At 56.5% G+C, this 16,052-nt stretch overlaps 1 protein-coding gene across 2 annotated transcripts; it reads left to right on the top strand.

The window, feature by feature from the left end:
- Positions 1 to 4,676: 4,676 nt before the first annotated feature.
- FOSL1 (FOS like 1, AP-1 transcription factor subunit) lies at positions 4,677 to 15,460 on the top strand. Of its 2 annotated transcripts, none has more exons than XM_084894618.1 (4): positions 4,677 to 5,030; positions 11,358 to 11,555; positions 13,931 to 14,038; positions 14,411 to 15,460. In XM_084894618.1, exons 2-4 carry the CDS (start codon positions 11,415 to 11,417, stop codon positions 14,819 to 14,821), a joined length of 660 nt encoding a protein of 219 aa, XP_084750744.1. In that variant the 5' UTR covers positions 4,677 to 5,030; positions 11,358 to 11,414; the 3' UTR covers positions 14,822 to 15,460. The 2 variants fall into 2 exon arrangements, with proteins under 2 accessions (XP_084750744.1, XP_084750743.1); XM_084894617.1 differs by lacking the exon at positions 4,677 to 5,030 and adding an exon at positions 5,743 to 5,935.
- The last annotated feature ends 592 nt before the right edge of the window (positions 15,461 to 16,052 follow it).

Here is a 16,052-nt window from a genome sequence, read left to right as displayed (position 1 = left end):
TGTGTTTTTTTTGTTTGTTTGTTTTTTAAATAAAGATGGCCCTATTTTTTTAAAAATTGATTCCAGAAAGGAAGGGAGAGGGAGAGAAATATCAATGATGAGAGAGGAACACTGGTTGACTGCCTTCTGCATACCCCGTCCCCCGACTGGAGATCAAGCCTGAAACCCAGGTATGTGCCTCGTGACACTCAGCCCTGAGCCAAGCTGATCATGTTTTAAAATAATTTATTCACCTGGCCTTTCTGGCTCAATATATATATTTAAATGGGCAAAACTAATCTCCAGTCAGACTAGTGGTTTCCTCTGGGTGGGGTAGGGGTGTGGGAGGGTCACAGGGAGCTCCTGAGCTGCTGGGAATGTCATGTCTTGATCAGGGAGGTAGCTACATAAATTTATGTAAATGTAAAAAGTCATTAAGATGAATATGTTGGGTGAGTCACTTCATGTATGTTAAGCTTCAATAAAATTATGTAACCATTAGAAGAAAATACAGGGGTAAATGTTCATATATCTAATAAGGATTTGGTACCTAGAATATATTTTAAAATTCATAAAATTCAACAACAACAGAAGCAAACAATCCAATTAAAAATTGGCAAAGCGCCCTAACCGATTTGGCTCAGTGGATAGAGCATCTGCCTGCTGACTCAAACGTCCCAGGTTCGATTCCGGTCAAGGGCATGTACCTGGGTTGCAAGCTCCATCCCCAGCTCGGGTTGGGGAGCATGAGAGGCAACCAGTCAATGTGTCTCTCTCATATCCATGTTCCTCTCTCTCTCTCTCTCTCTCTCTCTCTCTCTCTCTCATTCTCTCTCTCTCTCTCTCTCTCTCTCTCTCTCTCTCTCTCTCTCTCTCAACCTCCTCCTCCCTCCCTCCCTTCTGCAATGGGAAAAAATATCCTCAGGTGAGGATTAACAACAAAAACAACAAAAATGGGCAAAGGACTCATACCCAGCAAGCACGTGAAAAGATGTTCATTGATCATTCATTGATGATGATTGGTTTAAGGAAAAGCAAATCAAACACAAGAAAATACCGTGTTTCCCCGAAAATAAGACATCCTCCGAAAATAAGACCTACCTACATACAGGTTTCCTTCTGAGTGAAATATAAGGCATCCCCCCAAAAAATAAGGCCCCCCCTAGGCTCTGTCTCAGAATGCTATTGCTAAACATGAGAGATTTGGTCCACTGATTCTGAAAGAAATGGAGTCACAAGAAATTCACCAGGAAATTCAGGAATTGGATTGTTATGTTGATGTTCCAGAAGATGATGACATGATTGTCATTGAATAAATGAGTAAATTCTTGATACTGTAGGATTCACAATTTGTCTGGTTTGTGTTGACAACTACCGTACTACCGTACCGTATACAGGTAATAAATTTCCTTTATTTTCATTTAACAATAAATGTGTACCGTATTCTTCTTCATGGAAAAATAAGACATCCCCTGAAAATAAGACCTAGAGCATCTTTGGGAGCAAAAATTAATATAAGACACTGTCTTATTTTCGGGGAAACAGTATCACTTCACACCCTTAGGGAGTCTTTCATTTTTAAAACGGGAAATAATAAGTGTTAGCAAGAATGTGGAGACATTAGAACCTCATGCACGCTGGTAGGAATGTGTAAATGGTGCAATCACTCTGTAATACAGCCTGCCACTTCCTCACAGGTTAACCAGAGCTTCCATATGGCCCCCGGTGAATGGAAACCTAAGTCCTCACAGAGCATCATGCAGAAAAGCCAAAAAGCAGAAACATCCCAACGCCATCAACTTATGAATAAATAAACTGGTTATCCGCACAGTGGAATACCATTGAGCCATAAAAAGGCTGCTGATACCGGCTACAGTGTGGATGGATCTGGAAAAGCCCATACTAAATGAAAAAAACAGATGCAAAAGGTCACATCTTGTAGGACTCCGCTTGTATGAAATGTCCAGAATAGGCAAAGCCGTAGAGACAGAGAAGATTAGCGGTTACACAGGGCTTGGGGGGAGAAGGGGGATTGGGAGTGAATATTTAATGGGAATGGGGTGTTTTTCTGGGATGATAAATAAAAGTTCAGGGTGTGGGGAGGAGGGGGGGGAGGCAACCTAATTTTTGAAGGCCTTGCTTAGGCAAGGCTGAAAAAAAGTTTTGAGACTAAATAGAAGTGTGGTTGCACAACATTACAAATGCACAAACACCCACGGACGCGTACACTTTAAAAACGGTTAATTGTATGTTATGTGGCTTTCACCTCAGGTTTAAAAATAAATAAATAAACTTCCATTTTAAAAGTGAAGGGAAACTGAAACCGCCAAGGCCCTGGGAGCACTGACAACCTGCCGGATGCAGAGCTCCCTCCTCAGTGCCTCCCTCCTCCTCTGCGGCTCTGAGACATGGGGATTCTGGGGGAACGTGACTGAGCCCAGCTCCCGGGGTTGCCAGCAGACAGGAGCACGTCCGAGACCTCCTGTACCCAGGCTCCCCACAGAGCCTGCACATGGCCCCCGGGACTCTCCCCTGGCCTCCCTAGGCGGGAGCCGGTGAGGTCAGGCCAGGAACGTGGCTGCAGCCACGAGGCGGGAGTTAGTGACTGAGGAGCTTGGAATGTGCTGCCTCTGAACGGACCTCCTGTGGCTCCACCGACGGTTAGAGCAGGAAGGGACTTTCAGAGCCATGTAATCACACACACACACACACACACACACACACAGGAGACCTGCGCCCTGCTCAGTCACTGGCCCAGGTGCTTGGGGGGTGGGCAGGCAGATGGATGGAGGCAAGGCTGACCTGATTCAGGCCCGGTGCGTGCCACTACCTGGCTCCCTGTGTCACCCTGACCTGCCCAGCGTGGACTCAGCCAAGGAGTCCAGCTATGAGTTAGTGTGTGCATGTGTGTGTATGCTGTGTGCATGCGTGTGTGCTGTGTGAGTTCCTTGGCATGAGATCGGAGCGCCAAGGGGTCCCAACCCTGGGCTATCTATCAACATGGGTATTTATTTTTGCTATTTGTCAGCTTCTTACTATATGCTGTGCTAAGCACATGGCATTATGTTATTTCTGTTCTCCAGCCATCCTGAGATGTAATTATGATCATGTCTCCATTTCACAGATGAGCGACACAGGTGTTTCAAGACTGTGCCTCCTCAAGGTCAGAGCTGGTGAGTAGCAGAATTCAAACTCAGAGCCCAGAGCTGTCTCACTCCAGTCTGCATGCTCTTTCCCATGGGTCACACTGCCTCAGAAATCTCTCTCTCTCTCATTCTCTCTCTCTCTCTCTCTCTCTCTCACACACACACACACACACACCCCTATGTCAGTCATTGTAAACTGCTGTTGGCATCTTTTTTTACAGAAACATAAGCACTGAGTAGCACAAGGCAGGGGAGCACCAGGCTGGTCACCGCCCCTGAGCGCGCAGCAATTCACAGCTCACCGAGCACTTTCCATTGTGATCTCACTGATCCCACAGCAGCCCCGTGAGGTCAGCAGAGGCTCCGTTCTTCCCACAGGGACTGGGGCTCCGAGGGAAGGCCAACACCGAGGGCCACAGAGACAGAAAGTGGCGGCTCCACGACAGGAAGCCCCGGGTTGTAAGTCCTGCGTGTACCCACAGACCCTGCCCTGCCCTCTGTCCCCGAGGAGGACCATCTAGGTCCCCCGCCCCTGGAATCCGCCCCCTCCCTGAGGACGAAGCTGGAGCTGATCGCCCGGAGCAGGGCGGGCGGGAAGCGGGAGGGCCCAGCTCTCTCTGTAGCTGAGTGGCATTGGCGGCGCCTTACTCTCCTCTGGAAGTGTTTCCTGAGTGGAATGGGAGGAAGCAGAGAAGCTTGGGGTGGTCCTCGCAGCCCTGACACTCTCCGTGCGCGAAAAAGTGTCTCTGAGAGCTTTCAAAGTCTTGCCTGAGCTGGGCTCGGAGCAGCCACAGCTCTAATATGTCAGCCTGCTTCAGCCGCCTGCTCAGCGATATTAGGGGTTTCATTTTAACAACTCTCAGCCTCAGTTTCCCTGTCTGTAAAATGGGGTGATGATGGTGCCCACCTCCCAGGGCTGTTGGTCTTTGATTGTTGACATTTAACCCTGGCCCCTTAGCGACCCAGACCTTTCCTTATGTGTGTTTTGTTTTTTTAATGATAAACATATACTTCTCTCTCTTTTTAATTTTATCTCTCTTTGTTATTGATTTCAGAAAGAGGGAGAGGGAGAGAAACATCAATGATGAGAGAGAATCATTGATTGGCTGCCTCTTTTTAAAAAATATATATTTTATTGATTATTTTACAGAGAGGGATAGAGAGTTAGAAACATCGATGAGAGAGAATCATCAATCAGCTGCCTCCTGCATACCCCCTACTGGGGATGTGCCTGCAACCAATGTACATGCCCTTGGCTGGAATTGAACCTGGGACCTTTCAGTCCGCAGGCCAACACTCTATCCACTGAGCCACACCGGTTTCAGCGATTGGCTGCCTCTTGCATGCCCCCACCCTGGGGATCCACTGGGGACTGAGCCCACAAACACCCCGCATGTGCCCTGTGACCTCCTGGTTCATAGGTTAATGCTCAATCACTGAGCCACACAGCTGAGCGCTCTCTCTCTCTCTCTTTCTCTCTTTTAAATGTTTTTAGAAGAGAAGAAGGGAAAGAGAAAGAGAAACATCAACTGGTTGCTTTCTGCATTCTGCCCCCAACTGGGGATCAAACCCAAAACCTGGTATGTCCCCTGACTGGGAATGGAAACTGCCATCCTTTGGCGAATGGGGACAAAATTCCCGTCAGCCGAGCCACAGCGCCGGCGGTCGCAGAGGGCTTTGACACAACTCCGAACAAGCTGCGGCCACACAGCCCTCGGGAGAGCACGGACAGTGTGTAAAGAAGATGGTGTTTTTCGGGCTGGAGACCCCAGGGCCCCGCTGCAGGGTCTCCCTGCTCACAAGGGCTCTGAATTAAACCTGCGATCGCTCCTGGGATTGCCCTGGGAGCAGCAGCATCGCTTTGCATCGGATTAGTGGGTAGTTCAAAGCATTCACTCGTTCCAGGTAAGCATTTAAAATAGCCACCATTTTTGTAACTGCGGTTCGTCCGTCAGTCAGTCAGTCACTCTTTGTTAAACTTGATCCTTAAAACGGCGCGCGGGAGGGCGCCGTGCCGGCCGGGATGGGAGCCTGGGTCGGTGGCAGCAGGGTTCCCGGCATGAAACAGGCGCCAGGTAACAGTCATCAGCGATAGTGAGAATCGGCGTCATCTATCCTCCGCTCTAGTTTCCACACCTCCGGGCTTCGTTCCAGCTCCCACGCGCGGCAGCGCAGCTCTGTGCGCATTTCGTCCCGATTTACAAATTCAGAAACCGGGGCGGCCTGGCGGGGGGCGGGGAGGGCCGGGGCGGCGGGGGGCGGAGAGGGCCTGGGAGGAGGGCAGGCGGGGCGGCGAGGAGGCGGGAGGCGGGAGGCGGGAGGTGGGGCGGGCGCAGGTGCCGGCCGCGGAGGGAATCCCGCGCACCGGGCGGAGGTGCTCCATGTACGGGCAGCTGCGTCAGAGGGGCGGGCCGGGCCGGGCCGCCGGGTCCTGTCCGCTCCCCGAACCCACAAAAGGCGGCGCGGGCCGGGGCGGCGGTCGGGCGGACGACCGGGCGGACAGCCGGGCGGACAGTCGGGCGGACAGTCGGGCGGACAGTCGGGCGGACAGCCGGGCGGACGGGCCGAGGGGCGGCCGGGAGGCGGAGCCCGGGGCCCGCGCGCAGCGCCCCACCCCCGGCGCTGGCTCGGCCCCGAACTTTCATTCATAAAAAGGAGCGATCCGCGAGGCGGGGTGACTCAGACCCGCGCGGACGCCGACCCCGCGGAGGCAGCCCGGCATGTTCCGGGACTTCGGGGAGCCCGGGCCGAGCTCCGGGCCCGGCGGCGCGTACGGGGGCCCCGCGCAGCCCCCCGCGCCCGGCCAGCAGGTGAGCGGGAGCCGGGGGGCCGGGGCCGGGGCCGCATCGGCGGGTCCTGCCCGCTCCCCCCGTCCGGGGCGGGTTCCCCCAAACCCGGGAGACGCGCGCGGGAGGCACAGCTCCATCCCGATAGCGTCCTCTCTCTCCCCTCCCTTTCCCTCTCCTCCCTCTCCCTCCCTCCCTCTCTCCTTCTCCAACTCCCTCTCCTTTTCTCTCCCTCTCCCTCTCCCTCTCTTCTCCCTCTCCCTCTCCTTCTTTCTCACCCTCTCCTTCTCTCTCCCTCTCCCTCTCCCTCTCTCCTCCCTCTCCCTCTCCTTCTCTCTCCCTCTCCCTCTCCTTCTTCTCTCTCTCCCTCTCCTTCTCTCTCTCTCTCTCCCTCCCCTTCTCTCTCCCTCTCCTTCTCCCTCTCCCTCTCCTTCTCCCTCTCCCTCTCCCTCCCTCTCCCTCTCCCTCTCCTTCTCCCTCTCCTTCTCTCTCCCTCTCCCTCTCCTTCTCCTTCTCTCTCTCCCTCTCCTTCTCCTTCTCTCTCTCCCTCTCCTTCTCCCTCTCCCTCTCCTTCTCCCTCTCCCTCTCCCTCCTTCTCCTTCTCTCTCTCCTTCTCTCTCCCCCTCTCCTTCTCCTTCTCTCTCCCTCTCCTTCTCCCTCTCCCTCTCCTTCTCCCTCTCCCTCTCCCTCTCCTTCTCTCTCCCTCTCCTTCTCCCTCTCCCTCTCCTTTCCTCTCCCTCTCCCTCTCGCACCCCCTTTCCCTCGCTGCCTGTGTCCTTCTGTCCCTCCCTCTGTCCTCTGTCCTCACCGTGTCACCTCCTCCGGTCCGCCGCTCGTGGCTCTGGCCCGTCGGAGTCCGCAGGGGGCCGGGCGCTGCGTTAGTCCCGCCCCGGACGGTCCGGTGCACCTGGGGCCGCATCCCGGGGCGGCTCCACCGCGGAGGGAGGACGGGCCCATCCGCATCTCCCTGCGGACCGGGTCCCCGGCGCCGTCTGCGTGTCTGTCCGCCTGTCTGTCCGCCTGCGTGTCTGTCCGCCTGTCTGTCCGTCTGCGTGTCTGTCCGTCTGCGTGTCTGTCCGTCCGTCTGTCCGTCCGTCTGTCCGTCTGCCCGCGCTCACCCGCCTCCAAGCCCCTTCCCCTCTGGGCGCCGTGGAGCCGGGGCCCGGGGGGGGGGGGGGGCGCAGGCCGGGGCCCCTCCTTTGAGGCCGGGCCGGTGAGACCGGCGGTGCCGGGAGGAGCGCGGGGTCCCCGCCGCCGCTCCCGCGCCCCTGGCGGCCCGCACGGCCGCGGCTCCGGGGCCCTCGGGGCGGCAGGTGCCGCTTCCTGTCGGGGCCGCGAGCACGTGTCCGGGGCGGGAAGCAGCGGCGTCCGTTCCGCCGAGTCACGGCGCCGAGTCACCGGCTGACTCACCGGGCCCCTCCCTTCCTGGCCCCGCGCGTCCGGGGCCCGCACCCCCAGAGGGGAGCGGGGAGGCCGCCGCCGGTCCGAACCCGGTCGCCGCGCCGCTGCCGGGACTGCCCGGCTGGAGCCTGTCTTCCCGCCCCGCGCCCGCACCCAGAGCCCAGCCCGAGCGTGGACCCGGTTTTCCCCGCACTGACCCGTCTCCCCCGTCCCCACATCCCCACACTGACCCCGTCTCCTCCGTCCCCACATCCCCACACTGACCCCGTCTCCCCATCCCCACATCCCCACACTGACTCCGTCTCCCCATCCCCACATCCCCACACTGACTCCGTCTCCCCATCCCCACATCCCCACACTGACCCGTCTCCCCATCCCCACATCCCCACACTGACCCCATCTCCCCCATCCCCACACTGACCCGTCTCCCCATCCCCACATCCCCACACTGACCCCATCTCCCCCATCCCCACACTGACTCCGTCTCCCCATCCCCACATCCCCACACTGACCCGTCTCCCCATCCCCACATCCCCACACTGACCCCATCTCCCCCATCCCCACACTGACCCCGTCTCCCCCATCCACACACTGACCCCGTCTCCCCATCCCCACATCCCCACACTGACCCCATCTCCCCCATCCACACACTGACCCCGTCTCCCCATCCCCACATCCCCACACTGACCCCATCTCCCCCATCCACACACTGACCCCGTCTCCCCATCCCCACATCCCCACACTGACCCGGTCTCCCCCATCCCCACACTGATCCCGTCTCCCCATCCCCACACTGATCCCGTCTCCCCCATCCCCACACTGACCCCGTCTCCCCATCCCCACACTGACCCCGTCTCCCCCATCCCCACACTGACCCTGTCTCCCCATCCCCACACTGACCCCGTCTCCCCCATCCCCACACTGACTCCGTCTCCCCATCCCCACATCCCCACACTGACCCGTCTCCCCATCCCCACATCCCCACACTGACCCCATCTCCCCCATCCACACACTGATCCCGTCTCCCCCATCCCCACATCCCCACACTGACCCCATCTCCCCATCCCCACATCCCCACACTGACCCCGTCTCCCCCATCCCCACATCCCCACACTGACCCCGTCTCCCCCATCCCCACATCCCCACACTGACCCCGTCTCCCCCATCCCCACACTGATCCCGTCTCCCCATCCCCACACTGATCCCGTCTCCCCATCCCCACACTGATCCCGTCTCCCCCATCCCCACACTGATCCCGTCTCCCCATCCCCACACTGATCCCGTCTCCCCATCCCCACACTGACCCCGTCTCCCCCATCCCCACACTGACCCCGTCTCCCCCATCCCCACACTGACCCCGTCTCCCCCATCCCCACACTGACCCCGTCTCCCCCATCCCCACACTGACCCCGTCTCCCCCATCCCCACACTGACCCCGTCTCCCCCATCCCCACACTGACCCCGTCTCCCCCATCCCCACACTGACCCCGTCTCCCCCATCCCCACACTGACCCCGTCTCCCCCATCCCCACACTGACCCCGTCTCCCCCATCCCCACACTGACCCCGTCTCCCCCATCCCCACACTGACCCCGTCTCCCCCATCCCCACACTGACCCCGTCTCCCCCATCCCCACACTGACCCCGTCTCCCCCATCCCCACACTGACCCCGTCTCCCCCATCCCCACACTGACCCCGTCTCCCCCATCCCCACATCCCCACACTGACCCCATCTCCCCATCCCCACATCCCCACACTGACCCCGTCTCCCCATCCCCACACTGACCCCGTCTCCCACATTCCGGCTGTGAGAGAAGGTGGCAGGCAATTCCTGCAGCGCAGGCGGCACAGCGAGGCAGTGTGCTGGCAGTTTCACCTCCTTTACCGCATTTCACAGAATCTAAGACCCAATGGTTTAAAAACCCAGCCGCTAATTCCTTTTTATTTCTTAAATCTTTTTTATTTTATTTATTTATTTTTTAAAAAAGATTCAGAGATCATCTTGGGGAGGATTTGTTTTTTAAAATATATTTTATTGGGTTTTTACAGAGAGGAAGAGAGAGGATAGAGAGCTAGAAACATTGATGAGAGAGAATCATCGATCAGCTGCCTCTTGCACACCCCCTACTAGGGATGTGCCCGTAACCAAGGTACATACCCTTGACCAGGATCGAACCTGGGACCTTTCAGTCCACAGGCTGACCCTCTATCCACTGAGCCAAACTGGTTTCGGCTTAAGTCTTTTTTATTTCTTAAATCTGTTGACAGTATTACATATTTCTCCCTCACCCCTCCCCATTGACCTCTTCTAACCTGCCTCCACCTCCCAATTTAAAAAAAAAAAATTTGCACCCAAGGATATTTTTTCCATTGATTTCTACAGAGAGTAGAAGGGAGGAGGAGGGAGAGAGAAACATTGATGTGAGAGAGACACATTGATTGGTTAGCTCCCACACAGGGGTGCCCCTACTTGGGCTGGGGAACCCGAAACCCAGGTACATGCCTTTGTCCGGAATCTAATGGAGACCCTTTGATCTGCAGGCTGATGCCCTAACCATTAAGCAAACCATCTAGGGCACCACTTTTTTTTTTTTTTTAATATATTTTATTGATTTTTTACAGAGAGGAAGAGAGAGGGATAGAGAGTTAGAAACGTCGATGAGATAGAATCATCGATCAGCTGCCTCTTGCACATCGCCCACTGGGGATGTGCCCGCAATCAAGGTACATGCCCTTGACCGGAATCGAACCCGGGACCTTACAGTCCACAGGCCAACGCTCTCTCCACTGAGCCAAACCGGTTTTGGCGAGGGCACCACTTTTTTTAAAAAATAATATATTTTATTGATTTTTTTACAGAGAGGAAGGGTGAGTGATAGTTAGGAACATAGATGAGAGAGAAACATCAATCAGCTGCCTCCTGCACGCCCCCCACTGGGGATGTGCCTGCAACCGAGGTACACGCCCTTGACCGAATCAAACCCAGGACCCTTGAGTCCACAGGCTGACGCTCTATCCACTGAGCCAGACCAGTCAGGGCCACCACTTTTATTTTAAAGTCACCAATTAAACTGAATTCAAAGCTACTAAAGGGTACTTCTTAGCATCAATGAAATGACATAATCCTCACCTTGTCCAGAGTCACAGCCAGTAAGCGGCCAAGCTAAGATTAGAACTGGACAGCCTGGGTGCTCTCCCTCCTGGGAGCTTTCCACACCTTTCCTTCCCCCCTCCCTCCCCAGCTCCCAGACCATTACCATCAGCTTCCTCACCCCCAAGCTCCAAGGCCCTTCCTCTACCTAAAAATTATAGTTGTAGCTGAAACCGGTTTGGCTCAGTGGATAGAGTATCGGTCTGCGGACTGAAGGGTCCCAGGTTCGATTCCGGTCAAGGGCATGTACATTGGTTGTGGGCATATCCCCAGTAGGGGGGTGCAGGAGGCAGCTGGTCAATGTTTCTCTCTCATTGATGTTTCTAGCTCTCTATCCCTCTCCTTTCCTCTCTGTAAAAAATCAATAAAATATATTTAAATTAAATAAAAATTATAATTGTAATAATAGTGATAACTGGACAGCCTGAACCGAGAGCAGTGGCTCTTGACCTCCACAGCCTTCGCCGGGCTCGGCCACACACATCCTCTCACCTGAGCTCACAGCTGCCCTCAGTGAGGGGCTGTGATTATCCTCTTGGTGCAAATGGGACGCAGGAGTAGGAGCGTCTAGCTGCCGGGGCCCAAATCCCACCTCCCACTTCCAGGCTGTGTGTCTGAGGACAACTGTTTTCCTGTCTGAAAAAGAAGCTACGGTTGTGCAAATTGTGTGAGTCAGTATTTGTAAAGTGGTTGGGACAGTGCCTGGAGTTCACACTTTGTAAGTATTAGCGCTGACGGGGAAACGGAAGTTCAGAGAGGTTGTGCGACGTGCCAGGGGTCACACAGCTCAGGAGCAGTCTCCTTAGCGGTGTGGGTAGCAGCGTGGCTTTTGTCCACTGGGCGCCCTCTTTTCACACAGCCCTGACCCCCGGCCTTCCCTGTCTTGTCCCTCAGAAGCTCCACCTGGTGCCCAGCATCAACGCGGTGAGTGGCAGCCAGGAGCTGCAGTGGATGGTGCAGCCTCACTTCCTGGGACCCAGCAGCTACCCCAGACCTCTGGCCTACCCTCAGTACAGCTACCCACAGCCCCGGCCCGGCGTCATCCGGGCCCTGGGGCCGCCGCCAGGGGCGCGCCGCCGGCCCCCGGAGCAGGTAAGCAGAGGCTCTGCACCGTCCGATGCCCACGGGTGCTGAGGCGGAGGAGAGCCCTGGCCCCAAAGGAGACCACAGGCTTGGGAGGGGGAGAAGGGAGCACCACCTACAGGGCCAAGGAGGACTTCTAGTCCATAGTAACGGTTAAGAGGAGCCTCTGGGAAGACCCAGAGAGCAAAGAGGTCACTTTTGGATCGGGGAAGGCTTCCTGGAGGTGGAGGCATATTCGTCTAGGAAAACGGGTAGGATTTGCATAGATAGAGCTGAAAGAAAGGACATTCCGGGTAGAGGGATGGCAGGGGCAGGAATGGAGGTGGAGGGAGAACTTGTGAGGTGTATGCGGAAGGGTACATGGACCGTAAAGGGCGTCCACCTGCTGACCTGTGTGCAGAGGGTGGGCTTACGCTGTGTGCGTCCATGGAGCGGAGAGGGAACAGGAGCCAGTTCCCTTCAGGCACTCTCTGAATCAGTGTCCCTGTCGCATTTAAAACTCCCTAAAGCCCTCTGGGAACGCACTCTGGTTTTCCCCGTCCGACAGCCAAGGAAACGAAGGCACAGAAAGACAGAGTCACTCGCCCTAGATCACACACGTAGTGAGTAATGAGACAGGTGTGCCCGATTCTAAACTTAGACCCTAACCACCACGCCACACTGTCTCCCCCAGATCTCAGAGAAGGTTTGAAGAAGAGTGAGCTGGGAATTTTTGCTTCCCCAATCAGGGTTCCTACTCACACACTCATAAAGTCCTTAGCAAGATAAAGAGATAGAAAAATAATACAGAGATAGAGGGTCTTTAAGGGAATGGCGCCTCTTTCCTTTCCCCGGAGCATGTTAGTAGAAGGGACTGCAGTGGGTGAGGTTCGCACAGTAGACAGACCGCTCTGCCAGGCTGGGTAGAGGATGGGGAGGGAGCGTGGGATGCTGGGAAAGATGTGCTCTGGGCTAGGGGAGGCTTTCCCAGAAACAGGATGGCTGGCCCTTTAAGAGCACCTAGAACACTGGTGTGGGCCCCAGAGGCAGGCTTCTGGGCTTGCTCCCGTCAGCCCTGTCCTGAGGCTGATTTGGCGCTGGGTACTCTGAGGTTGGGGCTGTGATTATGAGGGTTCCTTTTGGAGGAGATGCTGTTCATCAGCTGGCTCTCATTCACCGTAGACTAGAGTGGGTTTTCATCTCTGCTCTAGGGGCACAAACAAGTTACTCATCTTCCCTGCAGGGGCTTCCGTTCCTTACTTGGAAAGTTGTGTTAAGAATCTAAGAAAAGACCTTTGCTGGCACACAGTAGATCCCCAATAAATAATTGCTCAGCAAGCCCTAACTGCTTTGGCTCAGTGGATAGAGCGCCGGCTTTCGGACTGAAGGGTCCTGGGTTCGATTCTGGTCAAGGGCATATGCTCAGATTTCGGTCTTGATCCTCAGTGGGGGGAGTCCAGGAGGCAGCCAAACAGTGATTCTCAATCATCATTGATGTTTCTATCTCTCCCTCCCTCTTCCTTTCACTCTGAAAAAAATAAAAATATATTTATAAAGAAAAATAACTGCTTAGTAGTATTCATTGGCCCCTCCTAGTGCTTACAGCCTATGGAGAAAGGAGACTTGTTATCAGGAGATTGAAGAGAATAGGGGTCCTTGGAAAAGAGTGGCCAGTTCCCACCAGCTCTAAGGAGCAAAGGCCACTTCTGGCCGGGAAATGAGAGGCAGCTTCTGGAGGCAGAGCATCTTTTACTTTGTGTGCTAATCCTCAACCGAGGATATCTCTCCATTGGCTTTTAGAGAGTGGAAGGGAGGTGGAGAGACGGAGAGAAACATCTCTGTGAGAAACACATCCATTGGCTGCCTCCTGCACATTCCCACACCAGGGCCGGGAATGGAGCCTGCAAGGCAGGTACATGCCCTTGACGGAAATCAAACCCGGGACCGGTCAATCAAGGCAGGTACATGCCCTTGACGGAAATCAAACCCGGGACCCGTCAATCAAGGCAGGTACATGCCCTTGACGGAAATCAAACCCGGGACCCGTCAATCAAGGCAGGTACATGCCCTTGACGGAAATCAAACCGCGGGTGACGCTCTATCTGCAGAGCCAAACCGGCCAGGGCGAGACAGAGGCATCTTAGTTGAATCCTGGGACGTGAAGAGGATGAAGGTTTGTGGCCGGGCATTCTGAGAAGGAAATGGTAGGAGGCCAAAGCGGGGTGCAAGGGGGAAATGTTAACTATTGCAAACGGGGCTGGACACGGTGGTCCTTACAGTGCAGGAGAAGGGCGCCCCGCGCCGCCATGCCCTCCCCCAGGATCCCGCCCCTGGGCCGCCGCACGAGGCGATTGCCAGGCAGCCAGTGGCCAGGGACCCCCCTCACTGCTTCCTCTGTTCCCCAGATCAGCCCGGAGGAGGAGGAGCGCCGTCGGGTGAGGCGCGAGCGGAACAAGCTGGCCGCGGCCAAGTGCAGGAACCGGAGGAAGGAACTGACCGATTTCCTGCAGGCGGTGAGCATCGCGGTGCGCAGGGCGCCAGGCCACGGCCCACCAAACCTGCGGAGGCCTCGCCTGCTGTGAGCCCGCAGGGCCGCAGGGGGCGCCGGAGAGCCAGGCCTTCGGAGAGAAGGACCGGGAGGAAGCACTGAGCACCGCACAGCCGAGCTGCAGCTCAGGCAGATGGTCTCCTAAGATGCCCCCCGGGACCTGATTGGAGTCCGGGGCACATTTTTCTCCCAAGGGCTCCTGGGAATTGTAGTCCAGACTCGCGGAGGACGCCTCACCCTACCTCTCCAATTGCCTATCCACCATCACCACGGAAGGCGAAGCCGCGGTGTTCGGCCCTCCTCTTCCTGACTCCTCTCCCTGACCTTCCCCCTACAGGAGACCGACAAGCTGGAGGACGAGAAGTCAGGACTGCAGCGAGAGATTGAGGAGCTGCAGAAGCAGAAGGAGCGGCTGGAGCTGGTGCTCGAAGCCCACCGCCCCATCTGCAAAATCCCGGAAGGAGCCAAGGGGAGCGACCCTGGTGGCCCAGGCGGCTCCAGCAGCCCACCAGCCCCCTCCCGCCCCGTGCCTTGTATCTCCCTTTCCCCAGGGCCTGTCCTTGAACCCGAGGCATTGCACACCCCCACGCTCATGACCACACCCTCTCTGACTCCTTTCACACCCAGTCTGGTCTTTACCTATCCCAGTACCCCTGAGCCCTGTGCCTCAGCCCACCGCAGGAGCAGCAGCAGCAGCGGGGACCCCTCCTCTGATCCCCTAGGCTCCCCCACCCTCTTGGCCCTATGAGGCACTCTGGGTACCCTCCCTGGCCAATACCTCCCCATCCATCGGTCCAGCGGGCCTGGGCTATCCCCCATGCTCAACCCCAGCGGGTTCTCCGTCCCCCCAGATGAGACGGAGCCTATCCTGCTTCCTGGCAGAGCCAGCTTGGGGGCACCAAAGCTGCTCAGTTTCTCTGGAGCTCGCCTCTCTAGCACAGTTTGCATTAAATCAGAGACACACTATTTCCCATTTGTGCAAGAGAACTCCTGGCAGCCCCGAAGGACTGGATAGACATCTGGAGGTTTTCTGGAGCCCTGCCCCCCTCCAGGCCTTCCCTAAGTCTTCATTACCCTCTCCGGGGACCCACCCAGCCTCACCCCCAGACAGAAGGCGGTACGCCAGCCTAGAACACTAACCCAGCCACCCCACTGCCAGCAGCGCCAGGTGACCAGACCAGGGCGTCCTGCCGTCCCCTCCAGAAAGGGCACAGTCCAGGAGCGTGCTAGAGCCTTCTGTGACGAGCTGAGCTGCCGCCCTGGCTCTGAGGAGACTTTAGCTCCAGGGACTCTAAGCCTCCACTGCAAGGGCAGCTGCTATTTATTTTCCTAAAGAGAGTATTTTTATACAAACCTGCCAAAACGGAATAAAAGGCTTGAAGCTCTGGCCTGGTTTCGTTGGACTCAGAGGCTGAAGGGAAAACATTTGGATCCTCAGAACCTTTGGCTCGGGTCTCGGCTCCACAGACTCCCTGCATGGCCGTGGACAGATTATTTGGTATTTCTGGACCTCCACTGTGTCTTATCTGACAAACGAAGCTGCATCTCTCTGCCTCATCTCCAGGACTGGGGGAAAGAGTGCTGTGGGCAGCAAGCCAAGAGGATTCCCATCCTCCTGGGGTGGAGGCCCACCTTGCTCCTGGGTGTACCACAGGGGGGCGCTGTTCTGCCCTTCCAGCCAGAGGCGGCGGCGGAGTGGGTTCTAGGCCCCCCACACCTGCTTCCTGCCCTATTGTCTTGGGCAGGAAGGAGCCGGGAAGGGAACTAGAGCCACTTCAGCGGCCGGATCACGGCCGGCCCCGGAGCCTGCCGGCGGAGGTGTAGGGGGTGGGGGGTTGTAGCCAGCGGCTTCCCACGGTCTCACACCGCTCCTGACCGGAGGTAATGAGGGGCTGTCAGACACCACAGCTCTGCAGACCCTCCGGATAGGAGCCATCCCCTGTCTCCCCGTCCCCGTCCTTGGCCTAACCCCGGCGAGT

Source organism: Pipistrellus hanaki, assembly GCF_964339955.1.
Source record: "Pipistrellus hanaki genome assembly, chromosome: 9".
Lineage (NCBI taxonomy): Eukaryota > Metazoa > Chordata > Mammalia > Chiroptera > Vespertilionidae > Pipistrellus > Pipistrellus hanaki.
This window is presented reverse-complemented; position numbering and strand designations above follow the sequence as displayed.